Source organism: Drosophila innubila (assembly GCF_004354385.1).
Source record: "Drosophila innubila isolate TH190305 chromosome 2R unlocalized genomic scaffold, UK_Dinn_1.0 1_C_2R, whole genome shotgun sequence".
In the NCBI taxonomy this organism is placed as follows: domain Eukaryota; kingdom Metazoa; phylum Arthropoda; class Insecta; order Diptera; family Drosophilidae; genus Drosophila; species Drosophila innubila.
In genome coordinates, this window is record NW_022995374.1 from 14,093,660 (window position 1) to 14,117,909 (window position 24,250).

General features: G+C 35.1%; 5 protein-coding genes across 6 annotated transcripts; 1 reads left to right on the forward strand and 4 right to left on the reverse strand.

Annotated features, from left to right (window-relative positions):
• Window positions 1–7,606: 7,606 nt before the first annotated feature.
• LOC117782982 lies at window positions 7,607–14,224 on the reverse strand. Its single transcript, XM_034620102.1, has 5 exons — window positions 13,413–14,224; window positions 12,694–13,348; window positions 12,460–12,632; window positions 8,200–9,319; window positions 7,607–8,138 (listed from the first exon to the last, which is right to left on the reverse strand). Exons 1-5 carry the CDS (start codon window positions 14,118–14,120, stop codon window positions 7,714–7,716), a joined length of 3,081 nt encoding a protein of 1,026 aa, XP_034475993.1. The 5' UTR covers window positions 14,121–14,224; the 3' UTR covers window positions 7,607–7,713.
• An 899-nt stretch (window positions 14,225–15,123) lies between these two features.
• On the reverse strand, window positions 15,124–17,055 carry LOC117783156 (probable cytochrome P450 9h1). Its single transcript, XM_034620414.1, has 3 exons — window positions 16,336–17,055; window positions 15,493–16,174; window positions 15,124–15,432 (listed from the first exon to the last, which is right to left on the reverse strand). The coding sequence occupies exons 1-3, from the start codon at window positions 17,047–17,049 to the stop codon at window positions 15,260–15,262; spliced, it is 1,569 nt and encodes a 522-aa protein (XP_034476305.1). The 5' UTR covers window positions 17,050–17,055; the 3' UTR covers window positions 15,124–15,259.
• A 1,088-nt stretch (window positions 17,056–18,143) lies between these two features.
• LOC117784943 (odorant receptor 49b) lies at window positions 18,144–20,170 on the forward strand. The gene is made up of 6 exons (XM_034622800.1): window positions 18,144–18,576; window positions 19,218–19,488; window positions 19,555–19,654; window positions 19,726–19,827; window positions 19,883–19,990; window positions 20,069–20,170. Exons 1-6 carry the CDS (start codon window positions 18,144–18,146, stop codon window positions 20,168–20,170), a joined length of 1,116 nt encoding a protein of 371 aa, XP_034478691.1.
• Window positions 20,171–21,485: 1,315 nt separating this feature from the next.
• LOC117785359 (antigen 5 like allergen Cul n 1) lies at window positions 21,486–22,581 on the reverse strand. 2 transcript variants are annotated; one of them, XM_034623322.1, is made up of 3 exons: window positions 22,388–22,581; window positions 21,902–22,329; window positions 21,486–21,853 (listed from the first exon to the last, which is right to left on the reverse strand). In XM_034623322.1, exons 1-3 carry the CDS (start codon window positions 22,517–22,519, stop codon window positions 21,538–21,540), a joined length of 876 nt encoding a protein of 291 aa, XP_034479213.1. In that variant the 5' UTR covers window positions 22,520–22,581; the 3' UTR covers window positions 21,486–21,537. The 2 variants fall into 2 exon arrangements, with proteins under 2 accessions (XP_034479213.1, XP_034479214.1); XM_034623323.1 differs by having other exon boundaries at window positions 21,486–21,832; window positions 22,388–22,558.
• An 80-nt stretch (window positions 22,582–22,661) lies between these two features.
• LOC117785360 (antigen 5 like allergen Cul n 1) lies at window positions 22,662–23,697 on the reverse strand. The gene is made up of 3 exons (XM_034623324.1): window positions 23,511–23,697; window positions 23,063–23,457; window positions 22,662–23,006 (listed from the first exon to the last, which is right to left on the reverse strand). The coding sequence occupies exons 1-3, from the start codon at window positions 23,661–23,663 to the stop codon at window positions 22,706–22,708; spliced, it is 849 nt and encodes a 282-aa protein (XP_034479215.1). The 5' UTR covers window positions 23,664–23,697; the 3' UTR covers window positions 22,662–22,705.
• Between the last annotated feature and the right edge of the window lie 553 nt (window positions 23,698–24,250).

Consider the following 24,250-nt stretch of genomic DNA (forward strand, 5'->3'; position numbering starts at 1 on the left):
TAAGGAAAACAACAACAACCATACTTCATTCATTTATTGTTTGAAGTGCACTCAGAGAGCTTGCCAGCACTTTTGGTAACTGTTTTTATTAAGGTTGTAGCCAGAAAATGAATATCTGACATAAAGAACTTTTGTATTTTTGAATAAACGAAACAGAATGTTTAAAAAAGTCAAGTGACTGAAACAAAACTTCCAAATTGATAAGAAATTCAAAATAAATATATACTTTCTAATCGTTTCGAAAACAGTAAGAGTCTTAAACTATTTTTGTCCGAAGCATGATTAAAATTTCCCTTTCTAAATGTTACTAGAGCAGCTAAGTTAAATTATTATCAACAAGCAATTTATATCAACTTTAATGTATTTTAAAAAAAAATGTTATGTCATTTCTAAAATTAAATTATATTTAAATTTCTAGTGAAATTACAATTTATAATTTTAGATTAGATACTGCATAAAATAAAAAAGTTATTAAGGTAATTTTAATTTTAATTGCTTCTCGGTTACACTTGAAACGATATTTAAATGATCTTTAAACTAATGAGAATCCCAATGTGTGCTGTTATTGCGGTATTTAAAATATGCCTTTGAGCCGCACAGCTGCAACGCCCACAGGTATGCAACAGAGGCGTACATGCGTGCGGTACCTGGAAGCAGACCAGAAACATTATCCAACATTGCAGTGCTAACGAAACAAACGAAGCACAGAGAAGCCACAAAGCAAGAATCAATTGAAATCAGCATATGGCAAACGAGGACACACCTCAGGAGCGGCAGACTAGAGGGGATGATGGGCAGTGAGCACAAAAATCATTGCAATACTCATTCATTGAATCGGAATGCAACCCCTTGCAGTGCTTGTGGTAATTTTTGCAATTACTCTGCAGGCCCAGAGTAGTTGCCAACTGCAAAATGTAAGTGAAAAAAGGCTGGAGAGAGGAGTGTGCAATGTGGGGCAAATGGGGCATGCGGCTAATGCGCACTTAAATATTTCATTTTGTGACGGCCAAGCAAGTGCAGCATAAACTGGCCCAGGCATAGTAATAACAATGACAGCCAACAATGGCAACAAATAAGCCGAAAAATAAACAGGAACCCAGCTAAACAAATAACAGTAAATAACAGCAACCAGCCACATATACACACATACACACACAACTGCACACATAGGACAGAGCATACCAAATGGCACACTAATCGTCTGCGCATTTGCTGCCTGCTTTTTGTTTGGACGCTCTCCCATTGTTGCCTAGCAAAAACTTTGCATGCCACGGCCGTTTGGGGTGCCACGGGGCGTATGTGTATTGTCGTGTTCGTGTCTGGCTCTGGCTCTGTCTCTGACTCAGACTCAGACTCTGGCCCACAAAATGGGTCAATGGAACTTTATTTTGTTGCAGCAGACACAAATCGCTATCGCAGCCGCCGCCGACGTCGTCGACGCCGCCAAACGTTGCACCAAATAAATTTCAAATGCTGTCACATAAATTTCGACTTCTTTTTTATATGTTTCACTCTGCCCGTTTCTATTTCCACATGTAGCCTGGTCAATGTTGTAGCTAAAAATTAAATTTGACTGCAGATTGTTAATAGGTCTGCAATGGGGCCATTATTAAGTGGCCATAAATAAGTCTGTGCAACAGCAGGCGATAACTATGGGCGCACAAGAGTATGCTACAATTTTATTTCACTGCCTTCAAATGGTTAATTTGTATGGGCGCACGGAAGTATGCTACACTTTTTCCACAGTCTTTAAATGGTTAATTTTTGTGGGCGCACGAAAGTATGCTACAGATTTTATTTTGCACTCTGAATACTTAATTATGGCAGCACAAAGTAAAATCACTTAACCAAAAATTTGTTTAGCTTGTCACACACACAGCGGGCCATAAACAAATTGCATGAAAACTTTCTGTGGGGCATAAACTTGATGCGCTTATTAAATTTATTTACCATGCAAAGTGAATGCCATTTGGGAGCCACAAGTTTTGCGCTACAAACTTTCAGCAGACACTCGTCTAAAAGGTAACAACTTGGATATTACGACTTTCTTAGACACTATGTGACAAGAGCTAACTCTTTGTCATGTTCAAGTGAACTTTATAAATTTTATTTAAAGTGTATTCAATCTTCGTCATATTTAACTGAGATTTTAGTTGTCTTTAATAAACATGACGATACTTTCTACTGAGCTGACTGCATACAAAAATCAATAAGTTAAATGACAAACTCAGTATGCCACAAGACCTGCTTAATAACACACACTCATACACACACATGGCAGTGGTAGTCATGTTGATTTTAAGCCGGAGGTTTGTTAGTAAAAACAGCAACATGCAACATCATCATATGTTGCAACATCAGCGAAAGTTTACCAACTGTATCATTATTTGTGCAATTTGTACTTTGTATTTACCAAGTGGAGCACACACACACACACTCACGCACACAAGCATATACTGCCTTTTCATATGCTATTCTTGCATTCCATCTTGCTTGATATTTCAATTTAGCTCAGCTCGGTTCTGTTCAGTTTTCTGTGTTAATTTTAGACGTGCAGTTGCATTTGCATTTGCCAACATGTTGCAAGCTTCATGACTTTAATTTTCTTGCATTGTAAATTTTCCTACAATAAACTAATTAAATAACATGTTTTATAATCTCTACATGACACTTTAATGGACTCACTAATATGCATATATTTGTATTAATGATGTTTAGTTAAATAAAATGCCCATATATTGTCATCTGATAGCAGATTGCATTTTAATTATGTTCACAGTGCACAGTGGTAAGAGCTTATTGTTAATAGCTACAAATTTAATTTACAAATAATATTTAAATTTACTTCACTTTTATTAATAGTCTAATCTAATTCTCCATTTTATTTTTTAAACTAATTTCACATGTAAAATGTATAATAAAATTTGTATTCTAAATAATTTACAGAAACTAGACAGCCTCATATGTTATGTAATAAATGATATTGCTTTCTTTCAAACCATAACGCAGCTTGATCTTACAGTTTAAACATATGGTAAAAAAGCGATATAATAATAAATAATATAGCATAATAAAATTATCAAATTAGAATCAAATTACGCTTGATTTGACGCTTGTACTTAATAATTTTAACTAAAAATTTAATTAACAACACAAATATTTTCAAAAAACACAAACGCATATTTATGTGTATGAGAAAAAGTGAAAAGAAATAAATTAGACAAAAATTAAAATTGTGAACATTGTTGAATTGTGGTCAGGCGGTAAAAGGCCAACTGAATGCATATGGAAAATCTAAATTGCCATAGCCACAATAGCCACAAAAAAGCTAATTAATCTCAACTGAAACAATAGTAGCTAAAAATATTTAAAAAAAACTTTATTAAACATGGCAAATAATTAAATTTCAGTTTGGCAGCAATAAAATTTAAAAATTAATCAGTTTATAGAGTTTTGCTTTTGTCACATTTTCAAGTGTCTGAAAGCTTGACGATTTTAATTTTCAATGGATTATTAGGCACATGTCACAACTTGTAATGAAATTCAACAAGTTTTGCATATATTTAACACATTTTCCGATGAACGTGAGGGTGACACGCGTTTTCGTCATATTATGAATATTACGTGTATTTTAAATAACCATGGCCGGGAAAAACTATGCAAAAGTGATGGAAGCGACTGTGCGGGAAACTGACAAACACTTATGCAAATTTTTCATAGTTTCCTTCTGCCACACACACACTCCCACAAACACATACAGACGCACAGGCAGAAGGAAATACAAACATTTGCCGCCTTTTAGCAGCATAATTTGTGAGAGAGACACAAAAGAAGAGCGCGAGACGTGTTTATGTTTTCGGATGCGTTGCAAAATGACATCCTGTCACATTTCCCGACACAGACCATATGTGTGTGTGAGTGTGTGACCGGGTAAGCGTGTGTCTATATGTGTGTATGTCTGCTACCATCTGTGGGCATCCTGCGTAACATACTAAAAACCGTATGTGTGTGAAGTGCGTGACTCCCGACGCGACTAAATCGACCCAAGCAGACAACCTCACTCCCAGACTGCCAGACATACTCTCTGACTGACTGTCTGACTGACTGACTGACTGACTGAAGCCCATTTTAAAGCCATGTCACTCCGGTAACCGGCAACTGGCAACTGGCAACTGGCAAACGGCAGCAGCTGCTCGACAATCTGTCCAAAAATATATATTTATATGTATATACAAAGACACGTTTTATTTAAATTTTTACGCTGGAGTGTGAAAAATAAAACGTTAACAGGCTCAAATGAACAAATTTCGTATTTCCGTATAAATATGTTGCAGCACACATGACTTTTACGCCCATTTAATAAGGCAATATTGAAATTAACATTATTTTTTATGTTTCTGATTCCCTAAGTAGGCACTTTGAGCTGCCATAAAATGCCAAAACCAGGCTAAGACACTCAGTATTTATGGCTCTTAATAATTATAATAAAAATCAAAATGATAATAATAAAAAATACAATGTGTCATTTGCCAGGCTTAGCCCATAAGTACATTTCAGAAAATATAATGATACACTTAAATATACTAAAATCTCAAGACTAAACCAGATTATAATTGGGTAAACGGAACTAAAGTAAGTAGTACAATATTGAATACAATATGATTTTAAGTAGTTACTCTTCAGTTCAAAAATTTAACTGTTTAAAAAGCAGAATTCATTAAACTGAAATAAATTAATGGCAGTTGAAAGTACATCAAATTTGATCTCAATTTAAATCATGAATTGTGACTAGCAAAAAAATGTATTTGGAGAGTCTAAAGAAATGCTTTACTTAATATTTAAATCAAGAAGCGAATATAACTGACAACTTAAAATTATATTTTTTAAAACTATAAATAAGTGATATAAAAGAGACAATTTTTAATGGTTTACTATTGTTAAGTGCTTCCCAAGCTATTAGCTCTGAATCTCTAGCGGTAGCATAAGCTCTCTTACCAATGTCAGTATTCAAAGTTCTTGCTTAAAGTGTAACTTTGCTCTTATACTGTCAACGAAGAGAGTCGCAAGTCAACAGAGAAACATGCTTACTCTTAAGCTGAGTGGGAGTATGAAATTGTTGAGTACGTATGTGATTCAAGAGTTGATTGTTTGATATAAATTATTTGCATACAATTTTAATTTTTTACTCGGTTCAATTCTGTGTTGAGCACTCATCGCCAATTTACCTGAGTACATGCAAGGGGTCCGAGTTGAATAAGCCGAAAAGCCTTAAACATTTACCAAACCACAAAAACCGACAATTGGCTGGCATTTCAAATGCGCTTCCAGGCGGCACTCTGCATATTAATCCACAGTAGACAGTAATGCACCTACTCGTTGACACTCACTTACACTCACTGGCACTCGCTCTCATATATTCATTGGCTATTTGGGGGCTATTCAGTATTATTTTGTAAATTATATTAATTGCTGGACCGCAGAATGTAAAAGGATTGCATAGATCGCATTTGGCTTAAAGTTTTACATACAATTAAAATAATTGTACACATTTGGGCATATATATTTGCTTGCAGTGTTGTAAATTGCGCAAATATATCATATTATAGTTGTGGTTGGATTCTATCAAATGTGTGAGAAATGTTCTGTTATTACTACAAAAGTGACCACGGAGGATATTTGATTGCTGATTGCCTAATCTTTATTAGTTTTTACATATGTAAAGAATTTTAATTAAATGAACTTACATGCGGAATGTAAATTTTATCAGAGTTTAAACTTCAAATTAAATCAGAAATTGATTTAGATTGATTTTTATGAGCAGTGTATTTTTAATCATTGTTTGACCACCAATTTCATTCTGCATTAAAATTTTATATATTTATATTATTTTATACCATGTTGCCATTACCAGTGTTGATAAATTTCATATTTTACTTGCGGTTGTTATGTGGTAACTCAAATTGTCAAAGTGACAATGGATAACACAAGCAACTTCTATTGCAAAGTGGTCTACTAGTTTTATTGCTTGTTTGTTTTTAAACTATTAAGAGTCTGATAAAAGTTTTTACCTGCTGAAAGTAAATTAAATTGTCCGAGAAAGTAAATTCTTTAAAATCACGCAATTCAGGTAGCAAAGAGCTCGAACTAACCGGAAGTGGAAGCGGAAAACTCCATTTAATATGATTTGCACTTGACAATCGAAATGTGCAGCTCTCATAGCTCTCTCGTATATATGTTAACTACATGTTTCTGCGGCTTAACACACACATTCAGATACACGCACCGACACAGACATAGATGAGACGTGCACTATAATATTTTTATATGAGCTGCAAAAGTTTTCCTATGGTTATGTGTAGGGATAACAGAAAGAGAGAGAGGGAAAGAGAGAGGGAGAGGGAGGCAAGCATAAAAGGGCACTAGAGCAACTGAAGGGCAATACGCACTCACGTTCATAAATGTAATGCAATTTCAAATAGAACTTTATTTAATTGAGTATTTCGGTGTTAAGGCTGTCGCCAGAGCATATACACACACACACCCACACTCATACACGCACATGCACATACACATACACTTACTTTGAACTGTACTTTATGTGGGCTGCTGAAGTTTTCCAAACTTTGTGTGTCGTTTTTAAACCAGCTGTGTTTGCGGCTGACTATTGTCTATATAAACTTGAAGCATTTTAATAAACTTTCTTTCAGCCTGAGGCAATAATATAACTCAATGGCTTAAATTTTTATTTAAGATATAAATAAGTATTAATGGATCAATCTGAATGAGAAGACATCAATTACCATCTAGAAGACTGTTATAACTAGTGATGTAAATCATAGCTGTCAAGTGGAAAAATATGGAAAAAATGGACAGTGATCGAGAAAAAATTAAATTTTTAATTTTGATGCAGAATCAATTTATAGGTTAAATAATCATAAAAAATATATTCCGCAAGGAAATGGGTTAAGAATTGACAAAGTTATGACAGTTTGAAGTTTGCGAAAAATGGCCAAGATTGGGAAAAATTTACAGGGATGGAAAAACTTTTTCCAGTTTTGGTTTAGAATCCTGCTGGAGGACAAGAAATTATAAAATTTACATTCTTTCTGGATCATAGGTTTCATTTATTTTATTATAACTTTTTTTTATGCTTTGTAATATACGAGAGGTAATCGGAATAATGTGTGTTATGATATACAGGGGTGGTCAAAAGAATTTACACAAAACTAAAGTTAAATCTACTCCCTATTTAAAGTTACTTCATTTAAATTTTGGCATCAATGGAAAGGTCTGCGAAATGCCTTATGAATGATACAAAATTTCCCTTAACCCATTAAGTGCCCATTGGAACTTTTCAATATATTTAAAAGTCTACTTTCTTGACTTTTTTCCTAGGGCTTAAAGAAAAAATGTTTTGATGCTAAAAGTTTCGCCAAATAATTCTAAAAGTGACAGCAAATACATTTTTTCAAAAATATCTTTGCTTATATTTTTTATGATTTTTTGTATGTAATAATGTGCAAAAAAAAGCTAATTTTTAGCAAGTTTCAAAAAATAATACAAAAAAATATAAGCAATAATATTTTTGGAAAAATTTTTTTGCAGTTAATATAAATGAGTATATGTAATTAGTCAAGCTCCAACAACTTAACACAAATGTAAACAAAAAATTTTAAACGCATATTAAATGAAGTCATCATTTAAAAGATAAATTCATGGCTCAACACGCTCCACACGCACATTAATACCGCCGATTGTGCCCAAAACAAACGACTTGGGATTGTATTTAAGGGGTATCTCTGTCGTCTCGCACACCGAGAATTTAAAATTCTTTATCAGCTGAGCCAGGCCAACACGTGTTTGCATTTGGCCAAAACGGATTCCCACACAGTTCCTGGGACCATCGCCAAATGCCAACCACTCGACAGAATCACGAGCAGCGACTTTCTCAGGTGTGAACCTCTCCGGATCGAACTTCTCAGGTTCGGGATAGAAATCTTCATCTCGATGAAATGCAGTTGCAGGTATTAATACCGGTGTTCCCTTCTCAATCACGTAATTGGGATGACCGGGAACCACGTAATCATTTAGAGCCTTGCGCTCTAGAACAGGCAAAATTGTATGAAGGCGGAGTGTTTCTGATAATGAGAAATGAAGTTAGACTCTTAACTTGTATTACAGATATGTTATTTGTCTTACCTGATATCACCTGATTCAGATAACGCATATCTGTAACGCTCTCATAGGTCAGTTTTCCATCGTGTTTCTCAAGCACATTCAAAATATCTGCTCTCAGTTTATCTTGTATGTCAGAGCGTTGAGCCAGTTCATATAGACAATAGCTCATAGTGGATGAGGAAGTCTCGAATCCGGCCAAAAAGAAGACAAAGACCTGGGCTGCCAGCTCACCTACATCCAATCCCGTGACCACTTCACCATTCTCCAAGGTGAAGCTTCCCTTCTGCTTCAGTTCGATCAGCAACTCCATGAAATCGTTGCGTTTGATCTTCTCCTTTTCCCTATTTGCGATAGTATCGTTTACCAATCTCATAAAGAACTCGTGAACATCCTCCGGAATCAATCGCATTCGAAGCTTGGCTGCCAAACTGGGAAAACTGAAAATGAATGCTGTGAGGATTTCGCCATGACGCATATCAGTGAAGAACTTCTGTCCCATTTTCCGGAAGTCGGTCTCAGGAGTACGTAGTGTACTGCATTCAATACCAAAGGCGCAGGTGCCAATGACATCGGTGGTATAACAAGCCATTAGATCTTTGATCTCGATGATTGATCCTCCAGTTTTGGCCGGAACTAGCTCAGACATAACATTAACAAATTCCTCAGACACTTTTATTACAGTCGGAAACATGAACTTCATTTTGCCAGATGTGAATGTCGGCGTAAGTTTCTGTCTCATCTCCTTCCAACGTTTGCCATCCAAATTAAAAAGGTGACCCGTCAATGGATCATCACGTACATTGTGAAACTGTCCACGATCGGCAAAGTTGGAAAAATCCTTAATCAGAACATTCTTAGCCAACTTTATGTCCATTACGAAAGCACAACGACTGTGCAGAAAATTAAATCCCACAAATGGGTGTCCAGTTTTACGAAACTTGTTATAATAATCCATTATGAGATCATCAAGCACACGATTCTTTCTAAATCCAACCACATTGCCATAGAATGGATGTGGTGGCTCTTGAGGTATTCCCCGATTCCTCCAGTAGGTTGTATTACGATGTATGAAATACGCAATGAACACACATATAGTGATCATCAAATATAATATAAACAACATGTTGTGAACTGTATTCAGTCACTGCTCAAGAGACACTGATTGTTTGAGAGTCAAACAACGAACGTTTGAAGCTCATTAATCCACAGCATGTTGTGAGATCTGTTTAACAAATATCAGGGTGACTCAGCAGAAATTCAAATGAACTTAAGAGATAACAACGCAGTAGTTTTTCGTGAGAGTAATATGATAATAGCTATTGTGTTCAGCAAACATTTATTTTTGTTGGTTTTATTTTATCAAAAACAAATAATGTTGCATTTTTCATACACTTATGCATTTATTATATTGTAGTTGACTAAGAATTACTTAGATCAATAATTGTAATAGTAATTAAACTTTTATTAATAACTATTTTACAAATTTATGACTTTGCAAAACAAACTAAAAATTAATATAACAAAATTTGATAATTTCAACAATTAATAATAATTATTACTTATAATTTCATCATTTATTGAATGCAATAATGCATAAATCTTTTTAATTGTATTTTAACGAAATTTGTAAGGTTTTTTGATGTACTATTATTTATGAAAAGATCTTTAAAACCAAATTAAAGCATTTAGGACCACTGAGTGCACACAAACTAAAATGATTAACCAGAATGGCATAAAAATTTCATGCACTTAAAAATTCTGAAACTTTAAAGCGCATAAAAACTTTCACAGGTTCAAAGAGCAAATAACTGCTCATAACTTGAAACTAGCAATTGCTATTTTCTAGAGCTCAAATATGCTTTATTGCTCTATTGTATCCTTGACTTTATAACAATTTTATTGAGAATTATTTGTAATAATTGTAAAAATGCATTGGCTTTTGCTGCAGAAATAAATTGTTTTGCCAATTGAATTGAATTTGCAGTGCAAATGCGTTTCAATTCCGGAAAATTTACTAAATTGGTAAAATGTAATATGCTTGTGTGTGTGTGCGAGTGCTTGAGTGTGTGTGTGTGTGTGTGTGTGTGTGGCAAGCATTCACTTGCCACGACAATAAAAAATGCTAAACAATAAATAAGAAGCAAAAAGCGCACTGCAGAGACAGAGAAAGAAATATAAAGGAGAGAGAGATGGAGAGCGAGGGTGAGAGAGGGAGAGAGAGTGGGACGTGGGGCGAGTGGAAGGAAGGAAGGAACTAAGAATGATGCTCACATGAGTTTATTATGAGATACAGGGCATTATCTGCCAGCTAACAGTGTTTCTACACATGTGTGTTTATTTAAGTGAGTGTGTATGTGTGTGTGTGTGTGTGTGTGTGCGTGCGTGTGTAAGACACAGAGTGTGTGTGCACTGAAGCATCATTTTATTTATGCTCATAATGCTGCGCAATGAATAATTATGCAAATGGGTCAACCAGTGGTCAAGCCGCCTGCCAACCATTTTAGCCAAAGAGGATTTTGGCTTGAAGCAAGCGCCAGCTTATGGTCGGAGTATAAATCCCACAAGACAGTTGCTGCTGCTTCTGCTGCTGCTGCTGCTTATGCTTTTGCTTCTGCTAGTTGGTAGCAGTTACAAATTACAAGTTTGTACAATTTGCCAAGCACTTAAGCCGCATTGCAGAGCCCTTGCAAATGCAGTTGGCCAAAATATGACCATTAACGTTTAACGCTTAGTTCACGTTCACTTCACTTCACTCCAGTTCAGTTCAGTTCGGTTAAGTTTATTTTCAATTCTTTTTAATCGTTTGTTGGAAGAAAAATGCTTAAATGTCGCTGGCAGTCTACCGAAAATAATTAACAACTTTTTGCCTCTTGGCCTAAAATCGCAGCGAAATGAAATGAAAAAAAAAAATCAGTAGCTAACAAATTTTTAAGCCATTTTTTAGCGCCTTCTTGTCGCCAATGCTGCGTTCAAGTGCAAGTCCAAGTCCAAGTTTTTCCGCGTAAAACTTTGTTGCCTTTTGATAGAAACTTCAAGTTCCTCGTCTGCGGCACTTTGATATTTGAGATCCTTGGCTTCAGCTGTTGTCTGTCTGGCAGCTCATGAAACTTGCCCCCTAAAACTCGCATCGCAACTTAATCGTGTCTATTCGCATTTTAATTTCATAAACTTGAACTGCCCGCATTTTGTTTTTTTTTTTATATTTTTTATTTCATTGAAAATCAAAACAAACTTTTGGGATCAGCTCGCTGAAATATACAGATATATTTATCTATATCAATTTATATAATTTTTTTTCTTCCACAGCTGCATAATATTTATTGAAAGTAAGTCCGAAAAGCAGCTGCTGACTAGGCGAATAAATCAATATCGCATTAACTGCTTAGTCGACCAAAAAAGTTTTTGCCTAAATATCCCAAGCACATAAATAACGAAATGTCAAAAAGTTTTTGGCCAACAATTTCTTTACCAAATTAAACCGGCAACTCTGCAGTCAACTGCAAATGTTGCGGCCATTTTGATGGCTATTGCTATGCGGACATTCGAGACGATTTCCAAGAAGTATTTCCTTTTGATGAAATATGCAGTTAAGCCTAATTGATAAATTAATTACAAGTTTTATGCAACATTTTTGCAAACAAAAACGCTATATAGAAAATTCATAATAACATCAAGTATTAATATAATAATAATCAAAGTTGTGCTTTATTAGTAAAAAAATAACAATCATTTATTAATCTATATAAAGCACTTTCTCATACAAAATTCTTCCTTATTTTATCCGTACTTTATATCATTTTCTACTTAATCCATTTCTGTTATCCTTTTGCTGTCGCTTGCACTAACGAAGGGAAACTCAAAGCTTTATTTTCGATTACTTTTAATTAATTCTGACAAAAAACTTTAAATTTGTGCTCTGTTTGTAACGTGACAAAAGCAAATTTCACTTTGATGCATATAAGGCAGAAATAAAGAAGATAATTAAATAAAGCTTTTGAGGAAAATAGTGCAACTTTAGCTTGATGAATGATAAATGACTTAAGTCAAGTCGTTAAAGTTGCAAATATAATAAAGTTTTAATTAAAATTCTAAGTGATTAATTAATTTTAGGGAAGAAAACAATTGTTCCTAAATTGAAGAAAATACTTAACTGCAGCACGAATTTATTCTGACTAGATAAACTTCTTCAAAAATGGTTTATTACAATTTTTTCTGAGCGTCAATAATTGTTTTATAGTTAATTCTAAACGATCAACAATGTCTGTTATTTTAAGCTTAATTAGAATCAGTTTTCCTGGTCTCATATTTAATCCAAAACTTTTCTTTAGGCACCATTGTAATGCCTTTAATGTTGCTCATCATATCCTTTACAGTCTTTTGAGCTGGCAATAGCTTGAACTTCAACATTAGATGATAGACTATAGATTTGACCTCCATCAAAGCCATGCGGTTGCCTAAATGAAAATGAAATATATATTGCGAGATTTTTTATAGAATAGTTTTTTTTTAACTAACCTATGCAATTCCGTGGTCCCACTCCAAATGGCAGATAGGTAAATGGTTTAATCTCATGTTTATTCTCATCTGAGAAGCGTTCGGGTCTAAACTCTGTGGGATCAGTAAAATTCTCTGGATCGTAATGTAAACCAATTATAGGTATAAAGAGTACATCTCCCTTTTTCAAGGAAATCACAACATCATTGCTTTCATCACGTAAATCGATGTCTGAATTGCAAAATCGATCCGTTCGCGGTGCAGGTGGCCATTTGCGCAATGCTTCAGATACAACCATATCCAGATACTTCATATGCACAAGTGTATCATAATCGAGGGGCTTCCCCTGCAACTGCTCCTCCACGGATGCAATCTCTTCGTATAACTTGGATTGCACATCGGGATTCATGCATAGTTCGTAGGTGAGGAAGCAGAGGCAAACGGAGACCGTCTCGAAGCCCGCAAAGAAGAAGAGTAGACATTGGGCCAGTAGATCTTCGTCAGAGAACTTCTTTCCTCCTTCAGTATCATCATCACCCTTTCGTTGGGCCTCCATAAGCAGATGGATCATATCGGGTCGTATTATTTTATTCTCGACACGATATTTAATGGCATTAAAAACCAAACTCTTGAAGTAGTTAATGTTCTTCTCATCCATTATACTGACATTCAAAGCCTGCCAATAAATTTGCGTATGAATAATCAAGTTAATTAATTAGTATGAGATATTTAAGACAAACCTTCATTAACTTTGGCACAATCATAAAAAGTATACTCTTAACAATTGCAGAAGTTTTTATTTTCGTTATAGTCTGACCAATTTTGAAGAATTCATTGTTCTTATCCTCAAACGAGTTCACTTTAATGCCAAAAGCTGCCGAAGCTATCACATCGTTGGTAAACCGAGTAAAATATTCCTTCATTTCCAGCTCAATGGAGTTGCCACCGTTCTTCTTAATTTCCCCTTCTATATATTGAACTCCGACCTCACTGCACGCATTGATCAGATCGTACATAGCTCTCATTTTACTGCCAGTAAATGTGGGTGTCAATATATTCCTCATTTCCTTCCACTTACGATCCTTCAGCTGAACAAGACTCTTAGTAAACGGCGTCTCAATTTCCTTTATAGACATATGATTCATAAAATGATCAAAGTCCTTAACGCCCACATTCTTGATCATTTCCACATCTCGCACTACAAATATGGGATCACGCAAAAAGTATAATCCATAAATTTTAGAATCTCGAAACTGTTCATGCTGATCGATTTGCCTTTGTAATGATGGAACTGAGCCGAACATTTCTCCAAAACTTAGATTTCCAATCCATGGTTTTGGGGTCTCATGAGGAATATTTCGTTCTTTGAATATGTGATATTTGGCCACAGACCATTTATAGATCAGCGTCAACAACACGATTACAAGTGTACCGATAATCAGATACATTATTGATAATCTTACATATATAATATAAATACAATATAAAGTTTTTTTTGTAGCAAGCACTTCTGTATTTAACTGCGCGGCTGAAGAGCTCGATTGCAACTAAAGTGACAACATCTAATTACATATGAGTTTCATTTACTGAATTAAAAATAGGCTTCTCTATTTTTCTTTCTCTCTCTCTCTCTTCTCTATCAGCTAAAAACAAGAACAATTTAAATATACATAATAAAAACAAACTCTCTGTTTGCTCACATATTTTCTGACATTGGACTTGATGTCGTACTCAGTCAATTATTCTCTCTCTCTCTATTTTCCTTATCTCTCTGGCCATTCAATTCTGCAATAACTAATAAAATATACGAAATGAATATCACTGCTATATGGCTCACTCTCTTTCTATCTCTCTCTCCCACTCTGCAAACCTGTTCTGTAAACTATTCTATATGTGTTTTATTATTCTCTATCTAACTCACTCTCGGAAAAATGTTTGAACAAAACAAAAAATACCCTAGCATTTCAAAAGCAGGTACTATTATGAACATTTAATCGATTTAGTCAACAGTTTATATAACTTGATGCCATTAAATATAAAAATAAATGTTGAAATATTAGTTTAGATTTGGGCTAGCCCTTTAATATTATATCTAGAAAGGGTTCGTGCACAGAAATTATAGAGTATTTCAGCGTCGATTAGGCAAGCTGAGGAATGTTTTTTATACACAGAAAAGTGAGATAAGCAATTAATAAACAACAAACAAATAAATTTTGTCGCTAAGTATTTCGTATACATATTGAGTATTATGGAGTGCAATATGATATCGAATGGTGAAATATGCTATACGATAAGATTAAAAAGAAAAATGTAAACTAGTGTGAAATACTAAACATTTTAAAGGATATTATTATGATATAAAATAGCTTTCTTATTCAAAAATATATTAATTATTTGTATTTAATCAAAAGCTTAAACATATGCTAGCTAGTATACGCACTTTGTATCGGTTTTTGTTTATTTTATTAATCAGTTGTACATATAATGTAATCTTATCTTCATTATACCCAGATATCTATATGTCGATATATTGTGATTACTAATTAATTATTGTGATTACATATCATTCATGCTTTCCATGAATTTTTTAAGGACCATCGCGACGCACAAATTTGATCCAAAACTTTTCCTTTGGCTGCATATGAAATCCTTTCAAGCTATCCATCATATTCTTAACCGTTTTTTCACCAGGCACAAGCTGAAATTTGCTTAGCAGATGATAAATTATAGATTTAACCTCCATAAGCGCCATTCTATTGCCTGAAATAAATACTCCGTAAGTATTTAACGTTTTAAAGAATTATAACTGATATTTCTTACCAATGCAACTTCGAGGACCAACACCAAAAGGTAAATATGTGAATGGCTTTATTTGGTCTTTATTCTCCTCCAAAAAGCGTTCCGGCTTGAAACGATTGGGATCAGCAAAATTCTCTGGATCACGATGTAAGGCAATAATAGGTACTACAACTATGTCACCCTTTCGAAACTTGGCCAACAAGTCTTGATTATCATCAAACATATCAATATCTTTGCCGCAAACACGATCCAAGCTGAATGCAGGTGGCCATAGACGTAAAAGCTCCGATATAACCAGATCCATATACTTCATCTTGGCCAGCATATTGTAGTTGAGAGGTTTTCCTTGTAGCTCCTGCTCGACTGACAAGATCTCTTCATATAACTGTGATTGTACCTCAGGATTCATACACAGCTCATAGGACAGATAAGAAAGACAGACTGACATTGTTTCGAAGCCCACAAGAAAAAAGAGTATACATTGTGCTAAGAGATCTTCATCATTAAACTCAGCACGATCTTTTAGAGACTCTGTAATAATCTCATCTTTCTGTTCCAGTTGAAACTGTCGCTTTGCCTCCATCAACAAGTGTACCATATCAGATCGTATAATTTTATGTTCTGTGCGATATTTCATGGCATCAAAAATTAAGCTGTTAAAGTAGCTCACTTTTTTTGCATCAAACAGTCGAACTCCTAGTGCCTGAATAAATTTTAAATAAAATAATTAAATATGCAGTTAGTTTAGAAACTCTTTCAATAGAAAAAATCTATTGTTTTTTGCGAAATATTAAAAACAATAATTTTTTCACAACAATTACTTGATTAGCTACATATAAATTTCTCAATATTTTTTATAGTTACCTTCATGACACGTGGCATTATTCCAAAAAGTATCACCTTAATCATGGCCAATCCCGAAAAGTGTGCCACAGACTGTCCTGCTTTATAAAATTGATTATTTTTATCCACAAATGAATTAACTTTAATGCCAAAAGCAGCCGATGCAATCACATCGTTGGCAAAACGCTCAAAGTAATCCTTCATCTCCAGTTCGATATCTGAACTATTTGAGTTTCTCAACTCGTTCTCAATATATCTGATGCCTTCCACGCTGCATTCGTTGATCAGATCGAACATTGTCTTAAGTTTACTTCCGGTAAATGATGGTGTCAACGTATTGCGCATTTCCCTCCATTTGTCATCCTTCAGTGCTATCAAACACTTGGAGAATAAGGATTCGCTGAACTCGGGTATCAATACGCGATGATTGGTGAAGTGATCAAAGTCCTGTATGAACACCTTCTTGATCAGCTCCTGATCGTGCAGCACAAAGAAGGGCTCCCTTATATTGTAAAATCCATATATTTTATGTTCCTTAAACTTCTGATACTTATCGATTAACATCTGAATAAATGGAGTTCGTCCTAGCATAACTTTTACACTGAGATTTCCGATAAATGGCTTTGGTGGCTCATGAATTATGCCACGATCCTTGAAGGCATGATACGGAGACATGGAAATCTTATAGACCAAAGCAATCAGCACTGACAATAAGGCTAAAATGATTAGAGCCATGTTGAACTGATCCAATCAATTGTGTGAATATAACTAAACTCTGAAAGAGCTCAAATTAGGTAAGGATGATAATTTCATGACAATTAGTATTAATTTATCTGTTTATTTGCAAAAGATAATTATTGAATAAAATCAATGAGAAGGGTATTAAAGAAAAAGGTATATGAATTTATCATTGAGCATTTCTTTTGAAAATCCTCCTCTACTATACCAAATTTTATTTAATTATTTTATTTAAAATTCATATAATATTTCTTAAGATTTAATTTATTTTTATTTCTGTCTTGTTAAGACTCAAATACTTTTCCTTCAAAATTTGCATTGAAAACTTTAGTTGGTGCTTAATATATTCTCAAAATGTAGGGTAAATAACTGTCGGCAACAACAATCTTTGGTAATCTCCTAATCAAGTGGCTGATGATAAACTGCTGATTGCAGTCTAAATAAATAAATATTATAGATAATCACATATTGTATATAAATTAGATAATTGCATTAGCTTATTACGATTACGATTGTCATTACAGAATAATTTTAATATTTGTCAAAAAAATATATGTATGATAAAAATTTATCAGCTACTGGTTAAACAAATTATATTAAAGCATAAAAAAGGTAACAAATCAATAAAAAAAAAACTTGTTATAGGAAATAAATGCAGATGAAGTGATAAAGATAAAATATCAAATTCTTTGAAGTATGTTGAAGTTCTGCAGACATCAATTATTTTGCTTAAAAGCAACATATAAAAAAATTATTATATTATACAAAAAATGCATACATTGATATATCAGGGTTTTTATGCAACTGTTCAACTGGGAATCAATAAATATGTTGTTCAATGCAAATAAAATTAACAGAAAAAAAAATGAATAGCCTTTGGTAAGCACAGGTGGCCACTTTCATAATAAAAATGCCAAATCATCAGCTCAATTTGGGCTATTGAAATTGAAATTAAATCGCATTGAAATTAAGCTTGGGAGCCTTTGCCACGCGTTGCATGAGTTAAGCACAAATTACAATAATTGTCGAATACCTTCTGGAAATCCTATATAAGCCAACTGTCCACCAATAGGACAGATAGTTGTGATAAAATGTTTGAGGATATACAGTTAATTTATATGAGTGTTAGGATCTTACGTTTCTGGGCTTTGCTCTACGATAAGAATATGAAACGTTATATCTGCCTAACGCTTTCCATCATTCATGTGCTCACCCAATTGTTGTACATCTTCACCACTAACGAAGGCATCACAGGCATTATACGCAATTCCTATATGCTTGTCCTTTGGATCAATACGGTGCTACGGGCATATTTACTGCTACACGACCAGAACAGTTATTTGCAACTGATTAGAAACCTACAAGTGTACTACCACGAACTAATGCGTCTTAAGAATTCCTATGTGACACATCTCCTGGATCAGGCAAATCGACAGGGCAAGTTGATGGCTCGTGGTAATCTTTTCTTTGGTCTTCTAACCTGTATTGGCTTCGGTCTTTATCCGTTGAGTTCCAGTGAGCGGGGTGAGCAAAAAAAGTCTTTAAAACTGTTAAATATTCATTTAAAGTTTTAATGTGCTTTGAAAAAATATTTAAAAAATGTTTGCAAGTGCAAAAGTGTTGTAAATATATTAAAAGTGTGTCAAAGAAAGCAGAGAGGTATTAAAAAATGGTTTAATAAGTTCTTTTAATGCTGTTAAGTGCTTTTGCCAACAGCTATAACATGAGTTTAATTATAGTGAAAAGTGAAACAGATTAAATAACAATGTGCGCAATTTGAGCTTTCATGAGCTTTTAAATATATTCGTATGCTGCGCTAAAAACGATTAAAAAAATAATAAAAAAGGAAAATTACTATATATTCAATTAAAGCTATAATGGTTTTTCAAAGCTCCTTTAAAAACTATTAAGAACTGTTAAAATAATAAAAAGGAAAGGAAAAAAAGGAAAATTACTATATATTCAAATAAAGCTTTAATGGGTTTTCAAAGCTCCTTTAAAAACTATTAAAAACTGTCAAAATAATACAAAATGTAAATAATAATTTGCTATTCATGTTGAAGTTTTACTTAATGAGCGTTTAAAGCTAAGCTTATGCTAGATTAATCTTAACTTTTGTACTACATCCGGTTTATTTTATTCTTTTATCATTTGCTATATTACAGTGCTGCCCTTTGGCAGCAAAATACCCGGCGTGAATGAGTATGCCACGCCCTGCTACCAAATTTGGTTCGTCTTTCACATGCTCATCACTCCGATGGGCTGCTGCATGTATATACCGTATACGAGTCTGTGTGTAGCCTTCATTATGTTCGGGATTGTGATGTGCAAGTCGTTGCAGCATCGATTGCGTTGCCTGAAAGAACGGCAGCTAACTAGGCGGCAACTATCACAGGAAATAGTCGAATGTATTATCTATCATCAGCGGATCATTGAGTAAGCTTTAGAAAATGCCGCAAGGAATTGATTTTGTGGCTCTAAACGAACTTTCGCCTCAACTAGTTACATACAGACCGTCAATAAGCTGACTACATACATATTTCTGATTGAGTTTTTGGCATTTGGTGCACTGCTCTGTGCGTTGCTTTTCATGCTGATGCTTGTAAGTGTATCACAGTGTGTTTGATATGACCTATCGCCTATCATTACCGCTCTTTCTCTATCTCCTTTTAGGTGGATTCTACAGCCCATGTGGCCATTGTGGGTGCGTATATAAACATGATACTGGCACAGATATTGGCCCTGTATTGGTATGCCAATGAGTTGAGGGAACAGGTGTGTATTTGTCCTCGTTCTAACTCAATTACAATGTTGCCTTTTAACGCTTCAGAACTTGGCCATTGCAACTGCGGCCTATGAAACCGAATGGTTTACCTTTGACATACCAGTTCGCAAAAATATTATACTTATGATATTACGTGCACAACGTCCAGCTTCGGTGAGATTTAAGCCAATTAATTGCATAATTACTTAAATTAATTACATTTCATTACGTTTAACTACTTGTTAACTGCAGATACTCTTGGGCAACATACGACCCATCACCCTGGAGCTGTTTCAAAACCTGCTTAACACAACTTACACATTCTTCACTGTGCTAAAACGAATTTACGGTTGAACTTGGCATTACGAATACGTAATACGCATCACGCATACGACGAGTGTGACCAAATTAATATTGCTTTTCAGCGTGTCTCGTAGTTAATTGCGGCTTCAATTTTACTAAAAATGTTGTATATTTTTAGGCTGTTAAATAATTTTAGTTGAAAAAAAAACAATTTGAAGGATAAAAAAATGTGCATAAAATATTTTAAATTCAAACGAACCAATTTAAAAATTAATTTCATTTATTTTTAACATTACAAAACATATACTTATTACTCATACGCCAAGTGTGCCCATGAAGATATTATTTTCTATTACCTTTTTTATGCTCTGCTCAAAAAAAAAGAATTCAATTGAATATACATTTTAGACATAATTTCGTAGGCTTCAAACATTAATTAACCCCATTTGTAGTAAACCGCAAGAATCTTGGCTTTTTGCAAAAAAATTTATATTTAAATGCAATGTAATTAAATAGTTGGCTTTTAATAAATAATTAAAATAGAGCAGAAAAAACTTTGATTGAATTCAATAAATTGTTTGTGTGTTGAAAATAAAAGAAATGTTAATTTTAATATGTTGATAAACCAATTTAATGTTTTTATTTTCAAAATGCAGATAATTCAATTATTTATCAGATATTGTTTTTTTTTACTTATCAAAAAATGCTCGCACATTTTGTTGCGCATCATTTGCGGTTGTCGCGCGCTTTACGCTGCGTTTGCATTTTTCTTACACTCTGCGCCGCCTTTTCCCGCCAAAGCCCATTGGCTACATATAAAAAACGCATAAAACAGTTGAAGGTGTGGCAAGAGAGCGATAAAAATTGCTTGCTGAAGTTGTCAACGGCGTAAGCGAATGCTGAATTGCCAGCATACTTTGCACCGCTGACTTTGAGTGGCATTTTCGCTGGCACCATCAACCGGGAATGGGCTGTAGGTACGAGTACAAGGCACTGACAGCAGTTAAGGCAGCAGGTACAACAGCAAAAATCACAGCAACACTAAATTTAAAAATACAATTCAATTTGGTAACACTGGGCAATGAAATTAATAACTAAATTGAAGCAAATATAATTTTACAGAATAAATATTAAGTATACGTATGCGCTACTTAAGTCAGCAGCCGAGGCTGCAATACTATATGATTAATGGTAGCTTTAATTACTTTGTTACGTCACTAGCGTAATTGACATTTTATATATTTTTAGAGTTTAAAATAATAATAAAATAAAAGTAAATGCTTGAATAGAGCTTCAACTATTTGCGATTACCTCAGGAAACTTCAGATAAAGCAAAATTTTTTATGTTATCCAGTGCAAGTTTGAATGTATTTTAATTGAATTGATTTTATTCAAGCAGCATTTAATTTAGGAAACGTTTAAAAGTAACTAAATCCGAGCAGACCAGTGTTGTCGTAATTTTCGTCGATGGAGCACAGATTGATGAATGCCGGATTTCGTCCGGTGCGACACTCAATGGCCGGTCTATCGCCGCTGAGATAAACCGGCGCATTGACATCGTTGCCCCGTACAAAGTTGCAGGTCATATACTGATGCGTACTGAGGAGCCACTGTCCGGCATTGTTGCTGGTGTTGTGCGTCTGACGGAGAATGCCACAGCCCACGTGGGTGGTGCTGTCCCTCACCAGTTGTGTAAAGTACGCAATGCACTTGCTAGTGCGAAAATGCAGAACTCTTTGAGAGACAATCAGGAGCAGGTGTTGGGTTCGAGGATTGTCTTACCTATTGATTGGTGGACTGTAAGCAATAATATCCCGCATGCTGCACTCTTTATACTCGGCAAACATTTGTTCCAATGTGGCATTGATTACCTCATCCTCGGTATGATATTCGAGTGGTGCATCGGTGGTGCCGTCACTCGGTTGACTCTGCCAACCGCCCTCGGCCACCACCTGAGCCACATTGCGAAACTGTTCACTGTTGCGACAATGGTCATTGACCAAAGCACAACGCTTCACATTCAGCTCCGCAAAGCTGGCCAACTCCGGATCCCATTGCAACGTGGCCATGCGAGTAGCGGGCTTAAAACCCATCAGATCACCACGTGCAATGCGATCACGATAGTCATTCAATGCATTGAGGATCATATTACGTCGATCCGACGTTATTCGCACCACATGCGCATCCGGGCTGCAGTTATCCGCCAGCTCCTGTTTAGGAATCAGTTCATTAAGCAAGCAAATCATATTGAAAGCTTTTACAACTTACGCCAAAATTGTTGCATGCAATGTGCCTTTCGGGTCCCGGACACAGCACAGGATCACAGTAGTCAAAGGCCATTATTTTTGGCCAAAAGCAGAGCTGCCATAGAACAGCCAGCAGCCAGTTAGTGCACAACATTTCGGTTACCCAGCCAATTTGGTCAGCTCTCTCCCAGACGCACACTCTCTTATAGAGTTGGCAATGAAATCGATTTGTCGCCAAGCGTGGCTATCAACTGGCCAATTGGCCACGTTAGGCACTCGGTCATGCCAACAATTAATACGAGTCATAATAAACTGGGTTTATTTATTTTGTAACAATCGTTTATTTCTCACTTGGTTGACATCCCTCGGCTTCACTGATGGCTTCCACGTAATTGTTATCGACTTGCTCTTCGGGATCGCAGAGGAATTCATATACACTACTTCGGCCAGCTGCGCAATCCTCCCCAGGCACCAGACCCACATCATAGGGTAGCATATCATTAACATTAGCACGGGATAAATTACAGATCATGGTCACCGACGAGACACCTTTGGGATTCAGATTCTCAGTTAAACGCACCGCGCAACCCATGCGATCCCCTCTGTCTTGCAGCAAGGGAATATAATGTCCTACACAGGCGCTGAAAATATATAAAAATTAGACAAGAAAATATAATAAAAAATGAGTCTCAGTTACCCTTTGGTTCTGGGACGTATGTGATGTTCGCGATCCATGCGACAACCGGACAAATCACCAAGCCATGTGGGCACTAAGACGTCAATTAAATCCTTGGCCACATTCTGGTAATTCTTCAAAGAGCCCGACAGCTCAATCGTTGCTACAAAATTGTATTTCTCCGTATTCGAGCAGAGTTTGCCCTTATGATCGCAATTGTGAACCAAGACTTTGGACGAACTGGCCAGATCCTCATCCCAGGCCATGGTGGGCATGTGTGCCGCTGCTGACATGTTGAACAAGCCGCTTGCCACACGATTGCGAAAGACATTCACATACTGGAGTATGTCTTCCCTCAGCGAGCCATCAACATGCACATAACGATGCACTCCCAAGCCACAATGTTTCGAAAATACCTAAAAATTAGCATTATTTATAAAACCCAAATATTTCCTCTACTCTGTCTTACGATTTTCTTGATGCAACCCACATGCGTGGTGCCCTCTGCACAGTATTGCTGATCACAGACTAGGCCACATCCACGTGGTGGGCATTTTGGCTTAAAGAGTTGTCCATGAACACAGCCCACAATTGCCAGAAGCACAAGCAACTTGTTTATCATTTTTCAAATCGTTCTCCTCCACTAACTTGGCAACTATTAATGGGAGAGCTAAAATAGTTTTGGCTTATTTGTTTGTCATTAGCATGGCCAAGGGATTTGCCAACAATTCGCCATAGTTAACAGCATTTCATTTGGTTATTCACTTCAACTGACAGCTTCACTAAGAAAAGATTCTAGCAGGCCTGTTCTGACTTTCAATTTCGCTACAATTTCACAGTAATGAAAGTTTAATAATTTTCAAAAAATCGACAAATTTACAATTTTCTATTACAAATCTAATTTTATAAGTGAACTATTTAAAAAATAATATATAAATTTGTTCATTAAATTTGTGAGTATATTTTTATTATTTTATGTCGAATTTTAAAGGCTTGACCAACTTAAAACGTATGTAACCTTGTCATAACTGGACCGATTTCAAGTTAATTAAATAAATTAAACAAAACTTTTTCCTCTTTATCTTGCTTGTTTCAGTGGATTGGAACAGTAAGAATCACTCTATGTTTTCACTAATTGACACAAATGAAAATTCCATAAAAATATTTTAATTGATATTAAAAAGCGATGTTCAATAAAAATTTAACATT